The sequence below is a fragment of the Tympanuchus pallidicinctus genome, unplaced genomic scaffold (genome assembly GCF_026119805.1).
Source record: "Tympanuchus pallidicinctus isolate F22 unplaced genomic scaffold, pur_lepc_1.0 scaffold3, whole genome shotgun sequence".
In the NCBI taxonomy this organism is placed as follows: Eukaryota; Metazoa; Chordata; class Aves; order Galliformes; family Phasianidae; genus Tympanuchus; species Tympanuchus pallidicinctus.
Window position 1 is genome coordinate 53,659,085 of NW_026294747.1, and position 25,976 is coordinate 53,685,060.

General features: G+C 38.5%; 1 protein-coding gene across 3 annotated transcripts in view; it reads right to left on the reverse strand.

Annotated features, from left to right (window-relative positions):
- Nucleotides 1-212: 212 nt before the first annotated feature.
- Nucleotides 213-25,976, reverse strand: part of PPM1A (protein phosphatase, Mg2+/Mn2+ dependent 1A) — a 32,007-nt gene continuing 6,243 nt past the window's right edge. The window contains exons 2-6 of one of the 3 annotated variants that reach the window (XM_052693397.1): nucleotides 18,767-19,618; nucleotides 16,996-17,113; nucleotides 11,979-12,087; nucleotides 9,837-9,894; nucleotides 213-7,963 (exon numbers count right to left, since the gene is read on the reverse strand). In XM_052693397.1, coding sequence (XP_052549357.1) covers nucleotides 7,916-7,963; nucleotides 9,837-9,894; nucleotides 11,979-12,087; nucleotides 16,996-17,113; nucleotides 18,767-19,600 — 1,167 coding nt within the window. In that variant the 5' untranslated portion in view covers nucleotides 19,601-19,618 and the 3' untranslated portion in view covers nucleotides 213-7,915. The remainder of the gene's footprint in view (nucleotides 7,964-9,836; nucleotides 9,895-11,978; nucleotides 12,088-16,995; nucleotides 17,114-18,766; nucleotides 19,619-25,976) is intronic. The other 2 variants (XM_052693398.1, XM_052693399.1) reach the window with 2 other exon arrangements.

Here is a 25,976-nt window from a genome sequence, read left to right on the forward strand (position 1 = left end):
GGAACACCGGTGCTGGAGCTGCACACTGCTTGGTCTTGGAATTTTAACATGGAAGAGGGGGATTTTTACGTCCGTAATTAACTAATGATGAGAATAAGCACTTCATATTCTATTTGAAAAAGAAAACAGAAGGAGGCCTGATAGCCAGTTTGTAATTTAGTGACAATAAAGCAGACGTGAACATGGTTTAGAGCATACCAAATACACACACACAATGTCATTGCCTGTTTTATTTAGTGGAATCACTTTTGTAGATTAGAAATATTTCCAACTCCCATTTACTCCAAAGCAAGCCTCCACCGTCAACAGGCGTAATGCAGTTTGTTCAACTGATTCCAAACAAACAAAAAAAAAAGGTACAATCTCAAAAGTTAAGTTAGAAACTAAGTTCACACATTTTCTTTGGGACCAGGAATCTGTACATAGTACAAAATATACATTTATTGAACTTTCTGTAAACACACAGTTTGAATTGTGTAAAACTGTAAATATCGGTGAACTATGTGGAGAATAATTTATTATATATTGTTATACATTCTACTTAAGGAAAATAGTTATGCTCTGGTATATTACTCTGTTAAATTTATAAATTCCATAACGAAGCTGTGTATTCTGCAAACATGCTTTTCAAGCTTAAATCTCTCCATTTGTAACACACATTTATACAAGTCATCAATGAAAAAGTTACACTTTCCACAAAATAGATATAAAGAGGTCATGAATTTTCTAAAAAGACAGGCACAGCATGTCACTACAAACGAGACTTTCATGGTACGATGTGGAGTTAACGCTGTGAGGAGACAGGTGAGAACTCTCTAATTCAGCATGTCTGTACATAGTCCTGGTAACAAGACAGATGCTACAAACCAAAATCTTTGCTTTGAAACATTAATGAAGCAGCCGGTTCTGGAAATGCTGTTGACTCACACTTCTCAATTATCCGTATTTCCTGGCCAGGAGAACCTAGGCTTGTGCCTCCTGTTAACCCCTTGTCAGCAGTGGTTCAGTTATCTGAGCACTGAACTGCCTGGCACGATTAGCTACCAACACTTGCAAAACTCAGCACTCCCTCTACCAACTAGATTCCTGGCACCAAAAAGTTAGATCTGGTTAACAAATACAACTTACAGACAGTAGGAAATCCCAATTTCCAGCATCAAGCTGTTCCTATGGCAGCAAGCAACAGAAGGCATGGGAACGGCTCCTCCAGCACCTTGCAGACTGGGGACCATCGCATAACGCCCAGCTGCCCATTTACATGGCTGAAAGTTTCACACGCAGCAGACTTGAGAGTCCAGCATCAAACACTCAGCAAGAACAAAAGCTCCCTAAAATGCCAGCACTGATGTTTTCAGTAGTTCCACTAATGGACATGGAAAAGATGCTCTGCATATTCAGCACATTTATTCCTAGGGATTTCGGGACTCTTTGCATTCCCATCCCAGGTAACTCATTTTGGGTTCCATCCTTTTATCCTTAAAGCCAAAAGCAGTACATGAAAGACCGGAACCTCTTCAATTTTGTCCTTCTGATGTTTTAAAAGAAAAAAACTGCTGACTCACATACTCAAAGAATTAGGACATGATTAATTATAATTAATCCACCGCTTTGCTTTAGGTCTGTCACCTTCTTCCCCTTCGGCTTTGAAATCTTTTTCAAAACCAACTCCAACAAAAGTGGGACAGTTAAGGCTGCAACAATACTTGTGCAAGCTCTATGTACTGGGACTGACTCTCCACCAACATCAGCAGGCTGCTGTTAAGAACGCACTTCTATTTTCCTAAGATCACTTAAGTTCAATTTTCCCTTGTAGTGTGAACTAAAATATTGTGCTGCAGCCTGAAAACCCAGCAGTGAAAATGAAATTGGCAACTGCTATTTCCATTGCTCAAACTGAGCTGAATTCAGCCATACAAATGGAATTAAACTCTGAAGACCTCAGTCTACAGGTGTCAAGAGAAGTAAAAGTACGTAACGCTTTCTGACCCGCAAGCCTGTTTTCTCATTTTAATTCACAAAGATACTTCTCAAGAAAAATCACAATGGCATCTCCTGTGTGTTGGGGAGGGTTGCACTGGGTTGCCAATATATGTCCAGAGCCCTGCCTACTTCAGCCATCAAGAACACGTGGTTCCAGCAGCTCTTCAGAGCCACAGTCAATGGAAGCACACATGAATTTCAGTTTTGGCTCGGTGCTATTGAGTGAGCTGAGAAGTGCGCACACAGTGCTCTCAGAGCAAAACACTGCTGTCTGACACAGCACTCATCTTTGCAAACAAATTACTGCTTATACAGTAGTAAGGAGCTTTCTCCTCTTACTAAGTTTTCTCCCTCTCTTTTTTTTATTTTTTATTTCAACATAAAAGATACTTTAAAAAGTTTTCAGACAGGAATCGATACGAGTTAAACATAAAAATTTGGTTAGGCATAAAAACATACATAGTCCTGAAGTGTGACCTATCATCCCAGCTCACTGAAGTTTTGAAATCTTCAGAATCGAGCAACGTCATTAATCCTACAGAAGGCATTAAGTTAAACCCACTTTTCCAAATTCTGTGGTCGCAAAGACTGAGATTTTGGTTGTAAGTGATGCACACCTCCTCAGAAGCCCTTTTCTTAAGACACCACAACCACTCGCAACCAAAAATTTCTACTGTAACAAGTGCCTAAAGGACAAGAAAAAAACTGTTTTACTGCTACCTGAAAGGAAAATGAGATAAAGATATGGCTCACTGTAAGTCAGCAACTACAACATAACCAGATTAAAGTGCCTGACTTTATCACGTACTAAACAAATTCTGGAAGATTCTCCCGGAAATTCATTTTCAGCAGGAGATGATGTAAACCTAATTTTCAGCATGCTGTATGTTCTTTTTGTGCTTGGAAGCATTTAGCTGCCTATGACTTTAAGTAAAAGCTTGAAGTTCTCCTGCAGCCTCTTCTGCAACCAAATGCCACGGCCCAGGTACCTGCTACCTCATTCACAAAGCAATACCAGTATGAAGCAAATAAGGGTACAAAAGCTTCCAGAGGCAATGTCTGAGCTGCAGACTCTGCAAGTGCTCCAGAGCAACTCAGGAAGAGCTCATCAGAAGGTTGCATCCTCCCATCAACACTGCTCTATCCCAAATACTTAGCCCAGATTGCTACCTGCAGATTTCACTGTTTTTATCTATTTTAATGACTCACTCTAGGAATTGCATTCATTTTATGCGCTACAACATCCTAGAAATTCACACGTGGAGCCCCTTCTTACCACTCAAAGAGTTAAAAATCTATCCAGTCAAGGAGAGACTTTGCACCTTGTAATGTCATATGAAGGCTTAGGTCGTGATCATCTGAAATGGACACAGCTGCAGGAACAAGGAGTGATACCAGTTATCCTGAAGACATTTTTCACCTCCAGAAGCTTGGCACGGAGTAACAATTCCAATTCCCAAGGAAACACAGCTGTAAAGTACAGTTCCCCTGCTCTATCCAGATCTGCTGTTTCTTAATCTAAGCCAGGTACATCAGGTTTCTATTAAAATCTTGTATTTGCCCAATGATGAAGAAAAAGGGTTATGTTTGACTAAATGTTCACCAGTTGCTGAAATGGCCAAGTTAAATAATCAAGAAATTTAAACGTATCAAGTCATTTGGCTATACAGCAGTTCAAGAATGCACGTGTAGAACATCAAGTGAACATCCTAACATGACGAAATCCTGCTGAAATAAGGTAAACTCTACGAGCCTTTTCATTAACCTAATTATGACAGCCATGCTACCTCTCTCTCGGGACAGAGCTGCATACAAATACAGAAAAAGTCCATCTGTCACCATGGAGCTCCCATACAAGACATTAAACTCAAAGTTCCGTGACTCCAGTTTCAAGAAAAAGAATGCTGACCAAGGTAAAATATTTGTCTTAAGCATAGTGTGGAGAAAGATCTGCAAAGGCTTTGATATTTCCTATGTAGGTCCATCATTTATCTGCACTGAGGCTCTGATTTCCCCAGCTGTGACAAAAGGAATGCTGACCCATTCCTCTGCTCACAGCCCTGCCTTCCTGGTGCTAGCACCAGGTACTTGCAGTATCCATTTATCCAAGCTGAAGAGCACAGGTTTTCTCTCCCTCTCATAACTGCACAGCCACAGAAGCACTACTGCTGACACAGAGTTGACCATGAAACCATATCCTTAGTTTATAAATTATTAAAAAACCAAAATGCAATAGGAAGCCTGTATTATCCCAGTGTAACAAGTCAAAATAAGATTCTTATCAGAGTATCAACTGCAGTGCAAACTGCTCCCCAGTTTTACTAAATCACCCTGAAGTTTCCAATTCTTGAACTAAGGAAAATGGCTCAGATTTTAACCTATACAGTTGAGACGGTATCAGTTTCCTAGTAAACAATCTCATTGTCATTCAAGTCAGTGTCCTATGCATGTGTTAAGATGAACAACTTTGGCACCTGCATGAGCCACCAAGGTCAGTGCTGCAATTCCTCATCTGCTGTTTAATATTCTGTGGCCATCTTGCTAGCATGAAACAACCTAGAATTACCACAATTCAGCATAGGTTAATAACAAGGAGGTGAAATTTCGATCTCCAATTCTGACTTCTGCTGGAAATTACACTGAGTGATGGGCACACATCAGGGGCTCTGCAGAGCTGCTTACAGACTATGTAAGTGCAGGCCAGCTGAAAGGCCATTGCTTGCTCAGGACCTGCTGATCTGTGCCCACTGTGGGTACCAGGATGTAACTGACAACAGATTTACAAAGCCTTGCAAGTCTGGGGCCCTGCTTAATGTAATCACACTGAGTTAATACAACACTGGTTTTAAAACACATTTTAGAAGCAGCTTCTGTCTTGAACATATTTCAATGCTGAATTAGTGAGAATTGAAACAGTTGTCAGTAAAGCAGTACAGGTATTTTCCCAGAACGACCAGTGAAACATTTAATCTGACTGTAACAAAACTCACAGAAAACTGAAGCCAGTCAAGCTGTTAAATGTAGAAGGAAAACAAAGTTGCATGGCATACGAAGAGAAGAAGCTTTACAAATATCATTTCCTTTTCTTTTTTTTTTTTTTTAAAAAAACAAGCAAATTGGGACCACCCTATTTGAACATGTATTTAAAAATACATCTTTTAACATCACACAATTTTCATTTTTGTCACACAGGAAACTTTTTCCATGAGGGAAATAAATAGCACACAATACTTCAAGAAAAATTGCTGCCTTACCCCTGAGGTGCTAATGTTTTTAGCATTAAAGAAAAGTTTCTGGTGCAAGAAGGAAGTGCACAGACGTGCAAAAGTGCCTTTTTCTTTTCAGAGCAGTGAAAAGTGCAGCTTGCCTCTTTTCTAGGATGCTTTACATAAGTAGTGTATCTTGTAATCAAAACCTGTATCTAAATCGGCAGTGTTTATGCATACATAACAGATTCAGTGCTCTGACCTCATCAAAAAGAACGCAGCTGGGAGGGAGAAAGGCCTGAAAGAGGCTTTCTGCCACTGCCCTCAAAGCCAGTGACAGCTCCTGTCACAACAGCAGAGGTCCTTCCTAACCTTCAGGAGGCCTCATAGGAAGAGGCTTCAACGACACAGATTTGTCACTGGGACAGTTTAAGCGATGATGAAGTATGGCTTTACGCACCACAGTTTTGCTTCCCATTTCTAGAAGTTTGAAACTGAAAAGGTTTCCACAGTCCAGTTCAAGGTTTTTCCAAAACTAAACTTCAGTCTACATGAAAAAGGACAGAACCTTATCTGCCTAGTCCTAAATTGCATTCAGCTTCTCACACTAACACGCCACGTGTTATTAAATACGCCTGTTCATTAGGTGCCTGCGAAGCTCTGACTTAACGTTATTACAGTTTTGCACTCTACAACAAAATCAGACATTTTAAGCATTTATTCATAGGTAGGTAAGGAACTGGTTCTTTAAGCAAAAATTGCTAGAAATTTATAAATACAAATAGTGCTTATTTTTTTCTTCATTCATGCTCCAACAGATTACAAACTGAATACAATGAAGTTACGTTTTAAGCACCCCACACAGACAAGAGGGATAAAAAGAAAAGTTTGCTGGTATATACTATACTTAGTTCCAAGACACTATAAGTTACTTTTTCACTGTTCAGTGTTCCCTAACTCTGCATTAGTTTTAAGGCTATATATACAAATATGTATATTTCAAAGTTAGGGAAAGACACATAGCAAAATGCATTGTACTACGTTTTCCTATCAAAATAATTATACACCAAGTTTTGATTCTGTTTATCCGTAGCAAATGTTACAATCTACTTGTTTTACTGATTTTCCTTTTGGGGAATCTGCCTACTAAATGAGTAAACTACATATTAAATACAATATTCTCAAACAAAAAGACAATACAAGGTGCACAAAACAGCAGTTTTGCAAACACGACTGACTTTAAAACTTAATTTTGCATGTTCAGTGGGAGAAAGCTAACCTTAAATCAACTCAGTTTATTCTCTTATAAAATTTAAATTAGAATTTTAAACAACAAACAGTTAGATATTATCAACATGCTACATCTCTAATCACAAGTACTGTTTAACCACTAGTCTCTCGTTGTAAGTGGGTCAATTAAAAACACACACCATAAAATGTAAAAGATTGTCAGGCTCTGACAAATGTATTTTTATCAAACAGTAGGCAAATTCAAACCAATGCACATCTTCAGTGGGGACAACAGAAGCAGCCTGAAACAAATCCATACTCGTAAAAAACAGGGTCACAGATTTATCCCACTTCATCCTCTAGCATATGGCTATGTCTCGGGCAATAATCAAAACTCTTCCCATTTTAAAAATGGGCTACCAATTAATAAAAATATTCTTCCACGTGTAAAAGATCATTTACAATGGCACTGACATTTTAAAAGGCAGGAAAAAAGGAATTACACATCTATGGATAAATTTCTTGTTTGTTAAACCAAGCTTTATTGATAAAATGGAATTCAAAGTATTTCACTTGGAACAGCAGCAGATCCAGCCAATTAAGATTGTAAAAATGCTGCAGACTCCTACGGTACGTAGAAAGCTGCCTGTTTGTGCTCAGTGATCAGTAACTTTCAGGTAAGGGTTAATGAAAAGAGGTGCAGAGAATCGAGGCATTCTAATCTCGAGGTTCATATGCTTATGAACACATGATGCTATTAATAGGGCATGATTTAACTCCCACCAAAGTCGAAATGAGAACTCCCTTCAACTCAGTGTGAGAGCAGGAGTACCTCTGAGAAAACAAGATCCGCTTGTTGAAGAATGTGCGCTACTCTCATTGTTTTTCCACTGCCAAGCAAATTCGTTACTGTGATTTTGGGGAAGTCACCCACAAGATCAGCTTTCATAGAAGACAAAAATGTTACCTTTACAGTTTTGTGCACCTCTCGAGCACCTAGCTGGCTAGGCTGCTGCTCCTCGCAATCCAAAACCACAACATGAATGTAAAGGGATATATATTGTTGCATCACACAAGTCAAACATTTCTTCTAACCTTTGTAGTGATTTAAAGCAGTTCATAATTAAATATGAGCATTTTGTACAAAGACAATTGCACTTTACAAAAAAAAAAAACAAAATCATACAACATAAATTGCTGGAGTCTGATTTACAACATGGATTATGGTTTGAAATCACGTTTACAGAAGTCTGTTTTACAAAAAAAGATCAGTTCCTGGGCTAGATGTCGTACTGCTGTAGTTTTCTGCTGCAGTCACTCTCACCAACACATCATACTCCCTTCTTTAATTAATATTGAGGGTGGATGTTAAGAAGGGTCACTGAGGTTGGGCTGCACTTTCATTTGAAGAATGAAACGTGAACTCCACAGCTAGATGAGCAGTTTTACCACATATCATCAGTTGAGGCAGAATCCTTAAAGAAAAAAGAAGGAGCCCTTTAAAGTCTGGAGTGCCCATAGTTACAGCAGTTTCTGGATAATCCAGACTGAAAAGGGAAAAAGCTTGAATCATTTTAGGAGCCTGTTTTCACTCTCCTTTCAGAAATAGCAGAAACAACATTTAAGAGGCATCTAGAAAACATGCATGCTTAATCAATGAAACACTAAGTAGCAAACATTCAAGAATCAGATCAAGTTTTGTCTCAAATGCTTACTGATCCTGACAAGAATATCCCAGGAATAATACTCACAAAACATTTCCAGAATAGTTAAAAGTCATGCAAATGCATGTATTTTCTACAGTGGTACACTAAGAGCAGGATGAGCCTTGTGCTTTTTGCTATCATTACCAGCACCTTTTGGTATTTCAGTCCTTTCTCACGGCACAGGAAGACAGTCATTAACCAATATCTAACTGCAATTCAGATCAATTTTCCCCTCTTATAATTCAAGGTTAAACAGAGAAGTGTAGTTTCAGTAACTGCTAGAAATCTTAATTTTGAATTGGAATAAATCTGCAAGGAGAAAAAGAATTCCATAATATAGAATTGGAATCAGAGACACAGTAGGCTCTAAATCATAACTACAAGGCCACACTGCACGCCATTACATCCATGCATCCAGTATCTGAGTAACCCTTAAATTAGGTCCATTTAGGCCCACAGACAACAGAGGGTTTTGTATAGCTGATAAATGGAACCACTCGGAAAAAAATGTTTAATTCCTGCTATCAGTTAAAAGAAAACACATCTTAACACACACCAAATGGTAAACTTCTAGTGGTGTTTAATCGTTTTACGTTGTATCTGTTTCCTTTCCCCTCACCGAGATTGTTCTACACTTGGCTTAAGCTAACTGCCTTCTCTGTTCCACGAAGTTGGGTATATATGTTAACTAAGCATGGCCACAGCTTGCTAGCTGAACCAACAGTTAAATCAGCTGCACAGCCAGCAGAGCAAACTGCTTATGTACAGCAGCAATTTGGGGTTGTTTCAGCATTAAGTACTATCTTCCCCTAAATAGCAGAGACATGATGGGCTTTAACAATGCTCTCAGCTGGTACTTCTACAGCTGCACACCCCTATTGTTACTGAGACTGCAGGAGATACAAGTGTTACTCTTCTTTGCAAGTACTGTCTTACAGATTCCTTTGAAAGGGAAGAGGCTAATTAAGTCTTTAGCAACGCCACATATGACAACTTCTTAGCATTAAATTTCTGCACCCTCCATTCAAAACCTGCACACAGAATTCATTACAAACCAAAAAGAAGAACAGTTGGCACGGAGGTGTAGCACAAAAGCCAAGATCACTAAAATTACTCTTTGTGAGAGTACCACCCCCAGATTTTTCTTCAAAACCAGAAGGAGCAAAGGAGCACCATTATATGAGGGACTAAAATGGTTATGTTTTTCCAAGTGTACGGCTGCAGAATAAAAGCAGTAGTGAGTAAAAATGCAGGAGCTGCATGCCAACTATTCAGTATGCAAATTCCTGTATCCTAGTTGCCAACATCATCATAAAATGAAGACGTTTAACGTTCATTTGTGGAACAGCAACTTAAACAGAATGCTTTACACTCAAATTGCATCCTTTTTCAGATAGCATTAAGGCATTGTTAGGCTAAGGGTATTGAGAGAACTGCCAAACAGTAGCACTCAGTTTCAAAGCCGATGCACAGCTTTATGTTTGAAGGCATTTCACTTCTATGCTACATTTGCAAGATACAAATCAGGGAATTCCAACACCAACAAGTAAACAGTGCTGAAATCCTATGATCAGCAGAAGGCATCCAAAAACAGTCCCAAAAGCACAAAATGGTTCTTTTTTTTTTGGGAAAGAAGAACTGGAAATATGTTGCCTTACAAAACAAATGCAATTGCTGGGGTGGGAGGAAAGAATGCCATAGAAGAGATACTTACAGTGTCATCATTCCTGTAGGGGTTCAGTCTGTTATAAACAGCTTCTATTACACTCCGTCTAGATCAAAAATAAATAAAAAAAATACAATATTTTAAAGTCAAACTCCTTAGGTAAAATTGTAATTTAAAAAGCAAACTTTTAAAGATCTTACATTTGCAGAACCAAGTTTACTGCAAGTTAGTCTTAAGTGCCATTACACACCAACCACAGTTATCCCAATCCTTTAAAACCCTCAAGTTCAAGAAAAAGAAAGCTGAATAAGCACTTTGCATTCAACAGAAGAGAAGCACAACCAAACAGTCTGCAGTGCTGTTTTGTTTGGAGGTATGTCTCTCATACTTAAAGAAGAAAAAAAAGAGGATCAGAGAACCTGATACAGGTTGAATGCCATGGCCATTTGTGTGCCCAATGAACACTGCAGTAGAACCTTCATACATTAGGACACTTCCAGAGGGCTTAAAGAAGAGGTTTTTCAAGAAAAATGATACACACGAAAAATAAGGGAGGGTGAAGGATAAGGAAGCCTCTACCTTACCCAGCACATAAGAATTTTGGAAGGGGAGCAGGAAGGAAAGAGAGGAATAAAGGAAAGGAAAAACAGACTGGACATCAAAAGCAATTTTCCTCCAGATACCCTAATGTGCAGAACCAAGTATGACAAAATAGCACACTGCAACTTGGATACAACCTCAAAGCCACCTTTTAACTGCTCATGAATACATGCAGGGAAAAAACGAGAGTGCTTTCGAAGCAGAAAAAAAAAAAGCAGATGGCAGTCTTTATAATCTTCCTGTAACATCAAAATTTGGGTACTATCATACAGCAGTATAAACACCACAGCAAATCTGGTGAATGATCATACAGCATGGAAGAAGAGGATGAATTTAAAGGAATAAAAATAAGCAATTATTCCAAAAGTACAATGCACAAAGTTGTTCTCATCTTTCAGAGACAGCCATCGCTGATTCTAAATAAAGCCAAGTTACTTGACAAGCATTGTTTGCTTTCCAAATGGTCACTATTGCTTCAAGTTACACTATAATACAATTAAATCCATATTTCTGTCAATCACTATTCAAGATAACATCACTAAAGCACATAATCCCACCAAAGTCACTCATTTCAGTGACTTCAGCACTGCCTCACAACCACAAAGCTACTGCTAGCCAAAGAAGCTTGATAAACAACTTGTATGCCATCTTTTATGAGTAACTGACTCATCAGTGCTTCAAGATGACTGTAACACATCCTAAATAGACACTACTATTTATATATAATAGCCATCTCTTCTTTTCCTACATCATAAAGGAAGAATTTTGTTATGTAGAAGTCATCCTTACAGCCCACTTATCATTTATTCCTCTACGTGCCTACAGACTTCAAGTTCCTATGTAACAAGACAAAAATTACACACTGAAGTATTAAAAATAAACTGCCCACATCACATGTGCTCAATATACACAGTACAAGTTCATGAATGACCTTCTGAACCAAAAAACGCTGCAGAAAAAAAGCCAAGTGCATTTCTTTCTTAACTGTTAAACATCAATTTGAGACCCTGTAGCACAGCGCTGAACTCTTCAAGGACAAAAACCAGCCTATTTAAAGTTCTACTTAACTTTTTTGATAGACTTCTATCCTGGTTTTGTGCTCGACACAAGCAGAGAGGTGCATAAGCAAAATTTTAAGCCATTACCACATTGCCTTAGCTACAGACAAGAAAAGAAAGCTGCCAAGCAAAACATGATATGCATAAAACTTTTTGAAGAGCAGAACCATATGTCCAAGTAGCTACTAAAGGCAGTCAGTATGTTATTTTTGTACCTTCAAACCATGTCCCACCCAACGAAACCCAATTAATTACAAAAACAGAGACTCAGGCCACCCTTAAAAAAAAAAACAAAACACCCTTGATCCTTCTCAAAACTACATTTTGACATGTAATTTTTAACAGTGATTCATAGTTAACTCTGTTCTTGTGCTTTCCTTTTCATTCAGAACAGTTCAGTAATAACAACTGAAGAACAGATCACATTCGTCCTGCGCCCTTCCTCCCTCCCCGTACTTTTAAGAGTGGCCTTACAGTTAAGTTTGATTTAAATAATAATAATAAAAACACATTTACACTGATGTGAACTCACTTGCTTGCCAATTCACCCCCTGGCGGGAGGTTTGGGATGCTCTCAGTTGCTAACGTACGCATCACGTGGACTAAGTCTGGCACTCCTTCACCCTGCTTCTTTATGATCTCTGGGAATCAGAAGTACTTTTTTTGTAAGTGCAGTCCAAATTTAACTTTAAAAGATTGAAATACTCAGTTTTATAAAAAGGCAGCTTAATTTCTGTTAATAAGAAATAAATGACAGACCATACTCAACATGGTGTTAACTTGATTCCATAACAAAAAAGACCCGTGATGGATCTGACACAAGATACCCTGCTAGCTGTTAACATGCACACAGGTTTCAGAAATACACAGCTAACGATTCCAAGTCTAATGGCTTTCCTGCTATAGCATTATTTTTTTTTCCTAACAAAATGCATTGGGCACGAAGCAAAGATTAACATCAGCTTTATCACTGCAATAGAAGGTTAAAGATTATCACCATCCTAGAAAGCAACGGTATTTTCACCGAACAGAGTTCATCATCAGACACAAATGACCCCCAGTAGAAGCATACATGGCTGCAAGCCTATAAGGCAATACCTATATCTTACCACATCACTGCAACATGCAAATGTTAGGAGCTATCATGTACAAGTTAAAAGCCAGGGACATTGGAGTGAGGGGCAGCTCCACCCTTCACTCAACTCGCAGTACGTGACTATTAGGCAGTTATTTAAAGCTGAGCTCCTCCAAAGGCTGGGGAGAGAGGCCTTGCACTGTAGTTCTCTAATTTTATTCTTAGGCCTATTTTCCTTTTTAAAGCAGTAAGCACAATGGAAATCACAAGAGATTTTGCTGTCACACCTCTGAAAGTATTCTCTTTTTATAGGAATTTTAATAAATTCAAAAACAATCTATTTCTTCAAAATGCATTTCTGCAGATTGTCTGTAAATACAAGCTTAGAAAATAAAGAGATGAATTATTAAGACTCAGCATTATTGATCTTCAAGTGAATACTGCAGCCCATATACAATAGGTATGTCTATACACACACATTATTCCTTATGTATTGATACAACTTGAAGAGCAGTTGGAATTCATCAGTACCATTTCTGAAATGAATACTTGAGCATTTAGTTTTTACTCTAACAGATAATTGCAGATAACATACCAAGTTTCCACTTTGTAATTTAATCAGTGAGATATGGCACACTGAAGCTTAAAACCAGCACGTCCCCAGTCCTTTTTTGTATAAAATAGGTCAGATAAATAAATAGCAAATTATTTTTGTGCATGCAGTAGTTTTTCAGGGCTGTATGTGTTTACAGGAAGAATCAGCTTTATTTTGCCAGCAGATTGTGCAAATTATTTGCAAGGTACAATGAAAGCACTGTCTAGTCCTCAGCAGTGTCAGATTGTAACACAAAGCTTTAACCTGCTCAAATAAGAACCTAAGTTTTAGATGTATGACACCACACACCAGATACTTCAGAAACTTGCAGTTTCCTCAAGAAATTCTATGGCTAAAATTCATTTTACCATCTAATATTGAGGAAATAATCTAACACTCATAAATCTGAATAAGAAGCAAGATCTCAGTTTTGGTTTGCCAAGTTCCTTTATTGTGCAATTTTGAACATCTAGTATATTCTACATTGTGCTAGAGCTAGAGTTCTGCTGTACAAAAATAAGGACTTTGTGTTTTACCTATACTACACAGTATCACAACCTGTAACTGCAGTACATGTAACATACAGTCTCCACTAAATGAATACATTTATATTTTGATATAACTAAAATACAGACTGAATGAACACTGATGACAGAACAAATGGAGTCGGTCTGCTAGCTGCATTAATTTATTGGAATTACTTTCTTGCAATACATCTTATGAGCCCCACACCTATTCAATTTACTTTAAAACCTTCTAAACATTTTCATGGCATCAAGCATGGGAAGATCGTACTTACATAACCCTACAAATAAAGGATTAAAACAGAACTGCTTATTTCATTCTCTGAACGGGAATTCCACACAGATTAAGAAAATTCAAATTTGCAACGCTGTGAAAATATGGGAGGGAACATGTAGCAGCTAACTGAAAATGATTTACCTCTATGTAGATAAAAATATTGCTACATTATCTATTACTGAACGTTTATATGTAAGAAACTGAGAACAGAAGAAGCAGCCTAGACAAGTGTCATTTTAAACACGTCAATAACTCACATATTAGTGCAAATAACAGCAATGCATTTGGGAGTGACTGATTACTTCTACAAGGAAGATCACGTAACATTTTATGAGCAACACTTATTTACTGCAAGTAATGGCAAAAAAAAAAAAGACGCTTCTCCACACTTGCTTTCTCTTCTGTTGCTATCACAGCTGTGAATCTGGACCACAAACACATCGAGATTGATGGTGGCATAGTCAGTAGAAAGCTTCTTTTCTTTAAATCTGAATAATATCTGCTTGTTCACAGAATCATTTGGAAGATACCTTAAAGATCCACTAATTCTAAGTCCCCTCTTGTTCCAGAGGACCATCAGTAGAAAGCATCATTCAGTCTTAAAACTTGTACTACTTTTTCAGTGTAAAAATAGGTTCTAGGATAAAATATGACTAGGAATAATGCACATTATTAGCAAGCATCAAGTCTCATTACCTGTTGAGACTACATTGAGTACTGGAGTGCATAAAAGTCTATTTTATGCATTTTCACCAGGTTTCCATTTTACTGAATTTTAATTTTAAACTGGTATTACAAATCAGCAAGAGAATTCTAGAAGTCTCGAAGTAGTCCTTGCATTTTCTACTTCCTTCAGCTACATATTAGGCTTTTAAAGTCAAACATGATTATTCCTAAAGCATCTTAATGAAAAATCGTTACTGTAGTGTTGAACGTTTCACATAGCATAGCAGTTCTACTTTGCTAGCCAACTCTGCATGATCCATTTCCAGCAAGAAACAACGTAATTGCATAAAAATTATCTAGTTAAATGTAACAACTGTCACCTGCTCTTGAAGTTTTGTTTTAGTTCAGCTTTTCAACTTCCCTCCTCAGTCAGAGCTAAAAGGGGAAGTTCTGTCTACAGCTGATTAAACCAGTGTAGGTTTTAATAGTGTTTACTACATATTCGTAAGTTTAAATAATACTTTTGTACAACAAGAGACAAAAGTTTGAGAACAACACTAAAAAGAAGCAAAGACCCTTGAGGGGAAGTACAAATCAGTTCCTCAAGTAGCTCAGACAACTTGTCATTAAATTAGTATTAAAGTGCTTTGCAACTACATACAGAATCTGTTAGCTTCCATTCAAGTATGACACTTCACTCATTACTGAAATCTTCTATTTGTATAAATGGAAAGAATTGGCAGTCAAATTCACTGTATGAACCATAACCACATGCAGATGCAGTGACAGGTTTTTCATTTACTGAGGTGTCTGTACAAAATGTTAGCTTTCCCCACTGTTAATGTTCTAGGGGGTACAGTGGTGCTAGCTGAAGATGCAGCCATAACTTGAAGATACCTTCATATTGCAGGTAACGGGTTGGCATGAAGTAAGGCAAAATAGGTAAGGTATGAAGGCAGTACTCGTCCAGATTAGAAAGAGTTAGCATGCTGTAAATTAATGTGTGACTTCACAGCATACTTGCTCTTCAGCAGTTTTGTGAGTGGGCCTACATAATGAGCTCTTTGAATGCCTGAAACGGAGAAAGCTATGTGACACTTAACTCATGCAGTTCTACCATAGACACAGATACTCCTGCTACATGGTCAAATAAATCCACACCATAGCTTGGTGTGCACCAACCCTTCCTATTAGGAAAGTTGGATCAAACCAGAAAACATTTTCTATCTGGTCATTAGTTCAGAGGCAGAACAGCTGTACTTTGCCACGACCTTGGGGACAAGGTCTTTGAAATAGGCAACTCCTTCCTTAAGGAGCACTTAGACCAGTAGTAAGTGCTTTGAACTTCACGTTAATTTATCTGAACCCAGAATTCCCATGTAGACAAGACCTTGGTGAAGCTTACAAAGCTGCACTTTGTATTACCTTTGTGCAAGTTAAGGAGGAAAAAAGTGCACAATATATTCCTGTAACATATTAATCACTGATACCATCGTTGCTAAGTACTCTGTGTACTGTGCTGTGTGTGCTGTTAGGGATTCTTGCAGTATATACACATAACTAGACTGGTAACACACAGACCCAAAGAGTCCACTTCAAAAATAGACTTAGCCTATGCAAACAATGCATACAGCAAGTCTTACGTTTCATAAACAAAATCCAAGCTGTGCTCATCTTTAAATATCAAAAGGCACGATAAAATTCAGTTTTAATGAGAAATCTCTGAAATTAAATTGACTTCAAATATCATGATCCAAATTGATCATGATGATCCAGAGCACCCATGACTTGCAGTTTGAGCTCAAAGTTTAAATCATCCAGAAATACAAATTTAAACAAAATTCTGAAGTTATTATCAAGGATGTGCTCCCAGATTTTGCTCATCAGGAGTGCTTAAAGATTAGCTTTAGCAAAATTCTGACATACTTCCAAATAAATATACACGTCAGCAGGTGCCTTCAATGTAACAGTAATCAAGCTGTAATCGCATAATGAAATATTTTTATGACTATTTTGCAGGCAGAACTACGCAGAAATGATATGCAAATTACCATCTTCATACACATTTTGCAGGACATTCTATTTCATTTAACTCCATGTAACGGGAACAGTGATTTACTGGCCTGTAGTTATTGCTGCAATGGACTCATGAGGAACAACTCATGAGCACAAATGAAATTGTGCCATCCTGAACAATTTTCAGATGGGCTACTGCACTTGCATAGCAGAATTCTGCCAGGTCATACAGCAGGACTGTAAGAGTGCCTTTTTCAGAGATGTACACTAGATGGCCAACGGCACTTGATGGTCTATCAAAAAGCTTGTATGGATTAAGTTTAGTTGTTGCAAAGGGAAGGGGGCCAGGGGGTCTGTTTAGAAACAAAGTTACTTATTTTTTTTTAAATGATCCACCTTCTACTCTGCTTTCCAGGTACTTGTCCAACTCTGCCTCTCTTTTCACCGCCTCCGGTGATACCTTTGGGGCATTCGGAAAGCAGATCAGTATCACACTCATGTTGTCTCGACTTCCCTGGTGGAAAAAAAAAAATCATTTGAGAACACAAACACACCAGACAGAAACCAAATCAAAGCATTTTCACTTTTTCTTCCAAAATTCTAGTTGTTCATTCCGTAAAAACTACCTTTAAGTCACTTCGTTTTTTTTTCCACCTTCATGCTCTGAAGACTACCTGGAATCGATTACAGACAGCCCACTGTCTTTCTAAAATGATATTACTAATAAGTGATGTACAAAGTTGTACAATTACTTGTTTTAAGTATTTTCCAATTATTTCAAGAAAACAGATGAAATATTATATCAGTAAGCAAAGCCTTCACTGCTTAAATGCAGTACAAAGGAAGCTGTTGAAGTCAGACAGCACTTTTACTTAACAACACTGCTACTAATCAGAGGTTTTTTTTCCCCTTTAAAAACACTAAATAAAGAAATTACAGGTTATAGTATCTATTAAGGGACCAGTTGGAATGAGCTCTAGCCTTTACAAAAGCATTCTTTGAAATGGAAACATTTAGAACTTTGACTAAACACAATCCTAATACCACGTATTTAAATACAATCACATTCTACTTAAGAAAACTCACTGTTTAGTTTGCTTTCACAAACCCTGTGCTCGTCTACAGATGTGCATCTATGCTTAACGTCAACAACTGAATGCACTGAAGTTAGTGAGATCAAGAACAAATGTTTAAAACAAGCTTCTATAGCTACATGAGAAGGTGCTGGCAGCTGGCTACTGCAAAATTTACAGCATCCATAAGACAGCGTTCATTCCACAGCATTTGTTTTCAAGACTAGCAGATAAAGTTGTAAACAAAAATATGAGCCTTATCAATCCTCTACAATGCTGGAAAGCAAATTTCTTTTTTTCCAAATGGGAAACTATGACCTTGTTAGCCACGTGGCATGAGCTGATACACAGTCTTGCCTCGATAGCATAAGAAAAACTGTGTATTTACACTACAGCTTACAGCCTGTCTTCAGAGAACTAAGTGCTAAGTTACAAAATTAAATATTTCAGATCTCTTAACTGTGCCATCCTACAGTTCATTGAAACAAGGTGGAAAGTTGCCATGCAGAAAATTGCAGAGATTTGTTAAACAAAACAGTGCTAGTTTCACAGCCATATGACAACACTGAATGAGAAGTACAGTAATTAAACCAGAACAAAACCTGATTTAGGAAGTCAGATCTTCACATAGTCAAGACTTTAAACTGTAAGATATGAAGTGAGAGTTGAATCACTCTGTATTCATCCTGACATGATCATGGCAGTAATGTTACTACATGGTCAGGAGAGGAAGGAAAAGCATATTTCCTACTCTGATTAAAGAGGTGAGAATTTGTAAAGTACATTGTGAACCAGAAAAGGACGGTTATGGTCCTTGGCTTTCCCATATGTTTCTGGCTTCTCGGGTATCACAACATACCTATTCACGACTTTTAACTCTTCAAAGGTACCCAGAAATCCATTTATTTCCATCTAATCCATCTATTTCCATCTAATCCATCTATTTGTGTTGCATGCTTGTTTACCCATTATTGCCATTTCTCTGGTAATGATAATAATTATTAACAAAATATAGAGTGGAATCAAAACATTAACTTGTTTATAAACTTCTAATAGCAAAAACATAGTAAATTTCTCCTCTCAAGCCTTGCTACCTTGTACAAGCAGGTGTCAACTATCTCATTGCAAACTTTCTCAAGGTCATCAGTGACTTCAAGTCTGGATCTTACAAAGTCACACAGCTCTTCATTTCCCATAACATCCCAGATACCATCGCAAGCCAGTATGATGAACTGATCATCTTCTTCTGATCTCTCAATTTCATAAACTTCAGGCTCTGGTGAGACTAGCTGTTCTGTGGGACCTTTCCCATGGACACATTTGTAATCAAAGTCCCCAAGTGCCCTTGAAACAGCAAGAGAGCCATTCACACGCTGAATCATTACAGAGCCGCCTGCATTCTGTATACGCTCTTTCTCCAGTGGGTTGCTTGGTTTGTGATCCTGTGTGAAGAAGTGAACCTTCCTGTTTCTACAAAGTAAACCTCTTGAGTCTCCACAGTTGATGAAGTATGTATGCTGGGGAGAAATCATGACGCCCACAGCTGTTGACCCACTTCTGTCTGCACCATGTTTCTTCTCAGAGATGACTCTCATGTGTTCATCAATTTGCAGAAAACCTGTTCTGATGCCACTCTTTACACTTTCCACAGATGGTGGCCCATCTGGCCCTTTAAAATCCTGGTTGCTTGTGATGTGATCTAATAAATGCTCACAGCAGTACTTGGCAACCTGTGATCCAGCGTGCCCATCGTATACAGCAAAAAACGACCATCCATCAAGTCCATTTGGCAAACCAATCACAGCTGTATGCGCGTCCTCCATTTCGACTCGCCAGCCTTGCATACTACTCAGACCATAACGAAGCCCATTCCCCTGCCCTTGGGCATTATGCTTCTCCATCTTTGGCTTGTCTAAAAATGCTCCCATGATGCCTTTCCTTCAGGTCTAAAAAGAAAGAGAAAAGGGTTATTAAGATGATCTAGAACTTCAGAAATAAGTAGTAACTACACTATTAGAAACTTAATTTAGTAGTCCAAATAATGCTAAAGACAATTAAAAAAACCCTCAACAAATATAAAGTTGTTCCCCCCCCCCAAAAACAGTAAAATTAGCATTGCTTTGGTCTAAATTAAACAAGGACACTGCTACTAGCTGATGTTTCCAGGACAGCAGTGTTGCCTAGGTCCCTACTGCCAGGCCATGAAGTCCTCCTGGTTTTATGATGGTGGCGTGGAAATGAAAGGAAAATTATTCTGGAGGATAAGGTTTTGCTTTTGTTTGGTTAAAACAGGTAAAGTGATCTGAAGGGTGAAGATGAATGTGAGTCTGCATTAAAAATAGTGGCAAACTGGACAACTAGGAGCAAGACACGGAGGGAAGAGAGCAGCTGTCCCTTCAGGCAGCCATTAGTATGGCTCAGCCATCTCATAAAAGTCCATCCTTAGATTTTCAGTTATATCACACAGCAAGCTTCTCAGATGTCTACACAGCAGATTTACTTAAAACCTTAACGTATGCATGCTTTGGTGAAAGACAACTACCGCTGACAAGCTTAAGGAAACCTGTTTGGAAATAAAATCACATGTACTGTCAATTCATGCTGCTTTTGTGTTCAAGCCAGACCAAGGTACTGCACACCCTACCCTCCTCCACCTGCAATCATTGGGATGTGATGCAGCAAATATTCGTGCTTAAGGGATGAACATCTGCAGGCAGCAGAAATGGACTGGTTGATCTTTGTGGCTTTCACACCCTATGCATTCAACCCACCCTTCTAATCACATCAGTTTATCTGTGCATTCATTACATATTTAAAAAAAAATACATAAAATGGGTCACACATTTTACATACTTGCAAATTCAGCATTAGAGAGAGTGCAAACTGCTGTTACACAACACAGGGTAAGGGAATAACCACAGAAGACCTTCAATTCAAAGATGTCAGACAGATCAACTGCAAGTCAAATCCCAAAGCAAGATCTTACCCAAAGCCCCAGCCAATCTGCTGCACTTGCACAGGTTATTTTCTAGGGATTTTAGGTTTTAATGTGTGTGTGAAATATATTAGATCAGTTTCCTATGTGATAACATCATTTTTTCTAACATTATTATTCAAACAGATCCCCAGCTATACATGAAACTACACATCTAACAAAGCCTTTCAAGCACGCGTCTTCCAACACATCATCAACCTGTTAGAAACATCCGTATGTGTTAATAAAAGCAGTCCAGAATGTTTACATCTGATCTCACCACAACTGACTGCAATGTCAGGCAGAGGCTCTGGAGGCACACTTGTTTTGGTCACGTGCACAAAACCAAAAGCCCCACATTTCAGCTGTGTGGATCAAGTGAACACAGCACAACAACGCTCATGCAAACCATAACCAGCCAACAAAACAGAACAAGACATTGGTCTTGTATGCTACAGCATGTCCACGAGGTTCACATCACTGCAACTGCTAGGAAAAATGACTTACACAATTTTATCTTGCCATACAGCTCTAATGAAGTCAGCGTGATCAAAGTAATTACTGAATGCCACCATAAATCAAACAGGGAATTACTTCACAGAATGTAATTCTTATTGGTGTCAGCAGCAGAGTTTGAACTGATGTATAATACTTTCATCATCGAAGAAATCATGAAGTAGAATTCAAATCACCCTCCTTAATTCAAGAGCTCAAAAAGCAGAAAGCACCCAGGCAAATACCACATTTTTGTGAAGATTCTACGTTGTTTTATTGCTGTGTTTAAAAAGTAACCAAATACAGAAGCATTAAGAAAGAAGATAGTTAAACTGGACACAAGCACTGTTAAGCTTGGACTAGGAAAAGCAAATTTCTTAAGTAGGTACACAATATTTAGAGCTGTGCTCTGTAAGCTGTTCATCACTCTTTGCCATCCAAACCACGATTAAAAGTACCACTAGACACATCATATGCAGTTCCAGTAACTCACACAGAACTGCTGGAACACTTCAAAAATTCACTAGCCCACTCTCCATTTAAAATCAAGATGCCGCCTGGGAAGGCATAAGGCAAAGTGTGAGCTGTTGCTGTTCTTCTAAATTAAGCCTCGAAGGTGATGTGCTGACACATTTCTTCAAGGATGTGAGCAACCCACCAGAGATGTGAATACAACTGGGATAACCACAATGCAGTTGTGTAACTTTTACTTATGAAAATATTCAGAGCCCACGGCGTAAAGTATTCCCCTCCTGAGAAGGATAGCAAGAGCCTGCAGTCACATTCCTTGCCAAGCTCTAGGTAATTGTTTTTCCAACCCTAACACCAGTCTGTACCTCTCAGCATGTAGGCCAGGCTTTCAAAATCCTTGTTACATCTGAAGGGAAAGTATAGTATATCTGCATGTAGGATGAATACAGCAAGCATCTAGCTTTTCTGAACAAGAATGGAAATTCTGGAAGAGCGTGAGTTTAATATGACCAATATGTGGCTGCAACCTGAGGAATGTAGTCTTTAAGTCATAACATTTATTTTTAGTTTTATAAAGGGGGGGAAAACACTAAGAGGCTGATGTAAGAAAGCTGTGTCTCCTTCCTACTAAAATAATCATCTTTCAGTCCTGTTCTTGAGTCTGTATCCACACAGACATCTCTCACACATTACTGCCTACCTAAATCACCACTCTCCCATACATTCCTCCATGAAGAGTTTCGAGCACAATACTGCTTGGAGTTGGAATGATACCTTAATTAAGCACATGTAACCCTGTATGCAAATCAGATTAACTTACAGCAGAGCAAGCATCCAAGTTGCAGCATGACTTTGTTATGTAATAACACGAAAGACAGAAGTCAAACCCAGAACAGACTGCATGCATGATTTGCAATAAAGCAGCAAATGTGGCTCAGCTGAGTCTTCTTTTACATTTCTTCAGTCATTTTCATTAATAGGATCACTTTTTTTTAAACCCTTCTCCTCATCCTTCTTAGCCCAGCTGCAGTTCTGTGAACAATCAGCAATAACAGTAGGAAATTAGAGCCTGACAGTGGGATACAGACTCATCCTCTGCTCTGGAGTCCTTGGCTTTCAGGATGCCTGACTGACGTACAGAATGCAGCCAGATGGCCTTCCTATCCCTACTAAAGGAAAAGGGGAGAGAAAATGCACTTGAATCCTAAATCTTACAAACATGCAACACTACAACACCCATTGTTTTTTCTTAGAGGAAGATGATTCTGAACAGGTACTATAGCAGAGTGATGTGTAAAACATGAGGCACAAGGCTCTTTCCTGAAGAGGTAAATGAAATACCACCAAGCACCGCAACGGTCAACCAAACTCCATTTCTAACCTAAATCAACTTTCGGTTCACCACCTCACTGTCTGTGACTTCCATCAATTCCCCCCATAAAGAAAGCTTTCTGCAATCAAAGCCCCTAAATTTTGGCTCCCAACAATACATATTCAGAAGCTTGTCTAATTATATGTATTTTAACTGAGAATGGATTCTTTGCATAGATATGAATATGCATGCATGTATCCATATGCATTTATGACAGCATCCAAAGCAGGACTTCTGAAATGCTGACTTCATAGAGGTCAAACTGAAGGACAGCCTCCATAGCAAGCGCTTGAAAAACTCAAGCCACAGTTTGCAGACAGGAAAGCAGGAGAACTGTACAGGCCTAGAAAAGAAAACTAACACAAGTAACAAAACCTTGGAGAAAACACAAGAGTACCAAAATTCAAAGGGCTGCAGCATTAGAAACAAAACTGAAACAATGAATGGAGCATGCTAAAGAGTCAGCAGCTAAAACCTTTGAAAACAGATGCAATTGGAGAACAGAGGGGCAAAGAAAAGGAGGGTAATTAGTATACCAGACCACGGACATCCATGGACAACCACAGATACATCACTGGAATGCATGAAATCCCTTTGCCCCTTCATTTGTCCCTCAAATTACACTATTCAGTCAGTGCAACTATATTGCCTCCTGATACATGAGAAGGTAAACTTTACCTCTGCTTGTTTTGAGGGTTCAAATGAAGACGTCTTAAATTGTTCATAGAGGACAGCTGACGTAACCCCATATATCCCTGTAGAAACACTATTTATTTTTCCAAAGAACACTGACTGGAGTGTCTTATCCCAGAAACACCACTACCTCACCATCTGAAATTTGTACTTTAACAATATATAATTTAATAATCCTTTTAAAACAATGTTTGAATTGTATTTCTTCCACTAGGATAAGCTGCTTATACGAACCACACTGAAGCTGGAGCTATTTGTTCTAACTAAGCCAAGAAATGTCCCCATATTACAATTTCCTGGAACAATTCTCCAAGTGACATTATGCCCTGTATGCTGGAACGAGCACACAAAGAAAGATTACAATCTTTACTTAAGCTACACAGAAAGGACATAGAAAAAGTCACCAAATTATACATACTGCTACTGAACAGAAAAGGGGCATTCGATCCTTTCAGCTCCAACCTGATTTGTGGCACTTCTCCCCTGCCTTAAGCAGGCAGGATGCAGAAACCAGTCAGCACGTCATCGTGCAAATATGGAACCATTTCCCAAGTTAGCTCCTGCTGAATGAAAAACGAGAACATACTGGATGCACCAAATCAATTAACATTACCAAATAACATGTCAGAGGATCAGAAGAATGACTAAAATAAAACAGAACACGTGGATGAGGAGACATAATTACACCACAGTCATGGGCTGAATGAAGTAATGAAAAAGCTTTATGCCAATGAAACTATTTCAGAACTATCAGAGGCCGTACGATGAGTTTCTGGCATTCACGGCTCACCAACATCAATAAAGCACTGAAAAAATCTGAGCTGATGCTTCTGAATGTGTACTTTCAAATGCAGGAATAGATGGCCAATTCAGAGATGTGAATTGTCTCTGAAAAAGAAGCAGGACAAGAAATAAATACAGAAACAGGGTATTTCAGTAGACAAGGAGTAACGCTATTTCCCCACCAGAATACTTTCTTCTCAGAGATGAAACTGCAGCCTGCATTAAATTTTGGTAAGATATCTGCAGGTAGGAATACGCGAGTGGAAACTTCCCACTGAATTAAGAACATTAACGATTATCTTGTTTTAGGACAGATGCCGTCACCATGCTACGGCATATGGTGGAAAAGCAGAGCAGGAGAAGGCAGACAGCTGGAAAGGTTAATGTGACAAAAAGGAAAGAAGAACGCCAAGCTCCATATTTTGCAGAAACAGGCCTTCAGAGGTAAGGACATCTACACCCAACCCCCAGACATCATCTTCTGCTGTTATCTACCCTTTCTCCAGACAATGAAACCAGTTCCAAGGTTCAACTGGAGCTGTTACAATACTGGTTGAAGTCCAGACTCTCAGAAGCTGTATGTAATCTGGTCTTCCTAAAAGCAAGTTCTAACATGGAAAAAAAAAAAACAAACAAAAACAGTTTACCTTACAAATCACTCCTGAATTATGAAAGAGTGATGTAGCTTCAAGATTTCTTTATGGAGTTGTTTTTCTCTACTATCAGTTGCTGAGGAAAATTACTTCTCAGTATCACCTGGACCACTGCTGTGAATAGAACAATCACTAAATTGATTTTGAGAGGAGATACAACTTGTACCCACATAAACCATCACCATCCTAGCACAGCTGCCACCCTCAGAACACAAGTAAGGGAATATTTCTTGGCCCAAAAAGAATTCTTACTTCCTTCTTAACATCTGTGCTACGAAGCAGAGATAGGACAACATAAAAAGCAGCATTATCAAAGTACAAGCAGACCAATCGCTATGAAAAACTGCATAGACAACCAAAATGGCATCTGCAAGTACACTGAAAATCAATGAAGTAGTCCTGCATAAATTCATAGGCTGCTGTCTGAACAGCAGGAGAAGAATGAAAACCCCCAGGTTCTCGTTTGAAAAAAATAATAAGCAGAAAACGCTGCTTAGTTGCAGCACCTTTCTGGTTATACCTCGTTTTTCAAAGAGTTCTTTTAAAGAAAAGCCTTGGAAGATAAACAAAAGGCACCCATTTAAGGCACAGAGATTAAACAAACGCTTTGTTAATAGCACACAAACTCCTGCAGACTACAGCCAAAATTCAAAGCCCAATTGAGGAAAGCACTGTAGAAAGGAACTGCGAGATCCAAGGAGGCAACACTCTGTGTGAGACAGAAGTCAGGAGAAAGAAAAGCCCTACTTCACTTTATGCAGCAAGATCCACAGTTTTTGAAATAGCAAAGCAAAAAAGTGAAAATAATTTCAATCAAAATCAAAGATTTCTCAGAAGAGCACATAGCATTACGTGGTTACAGC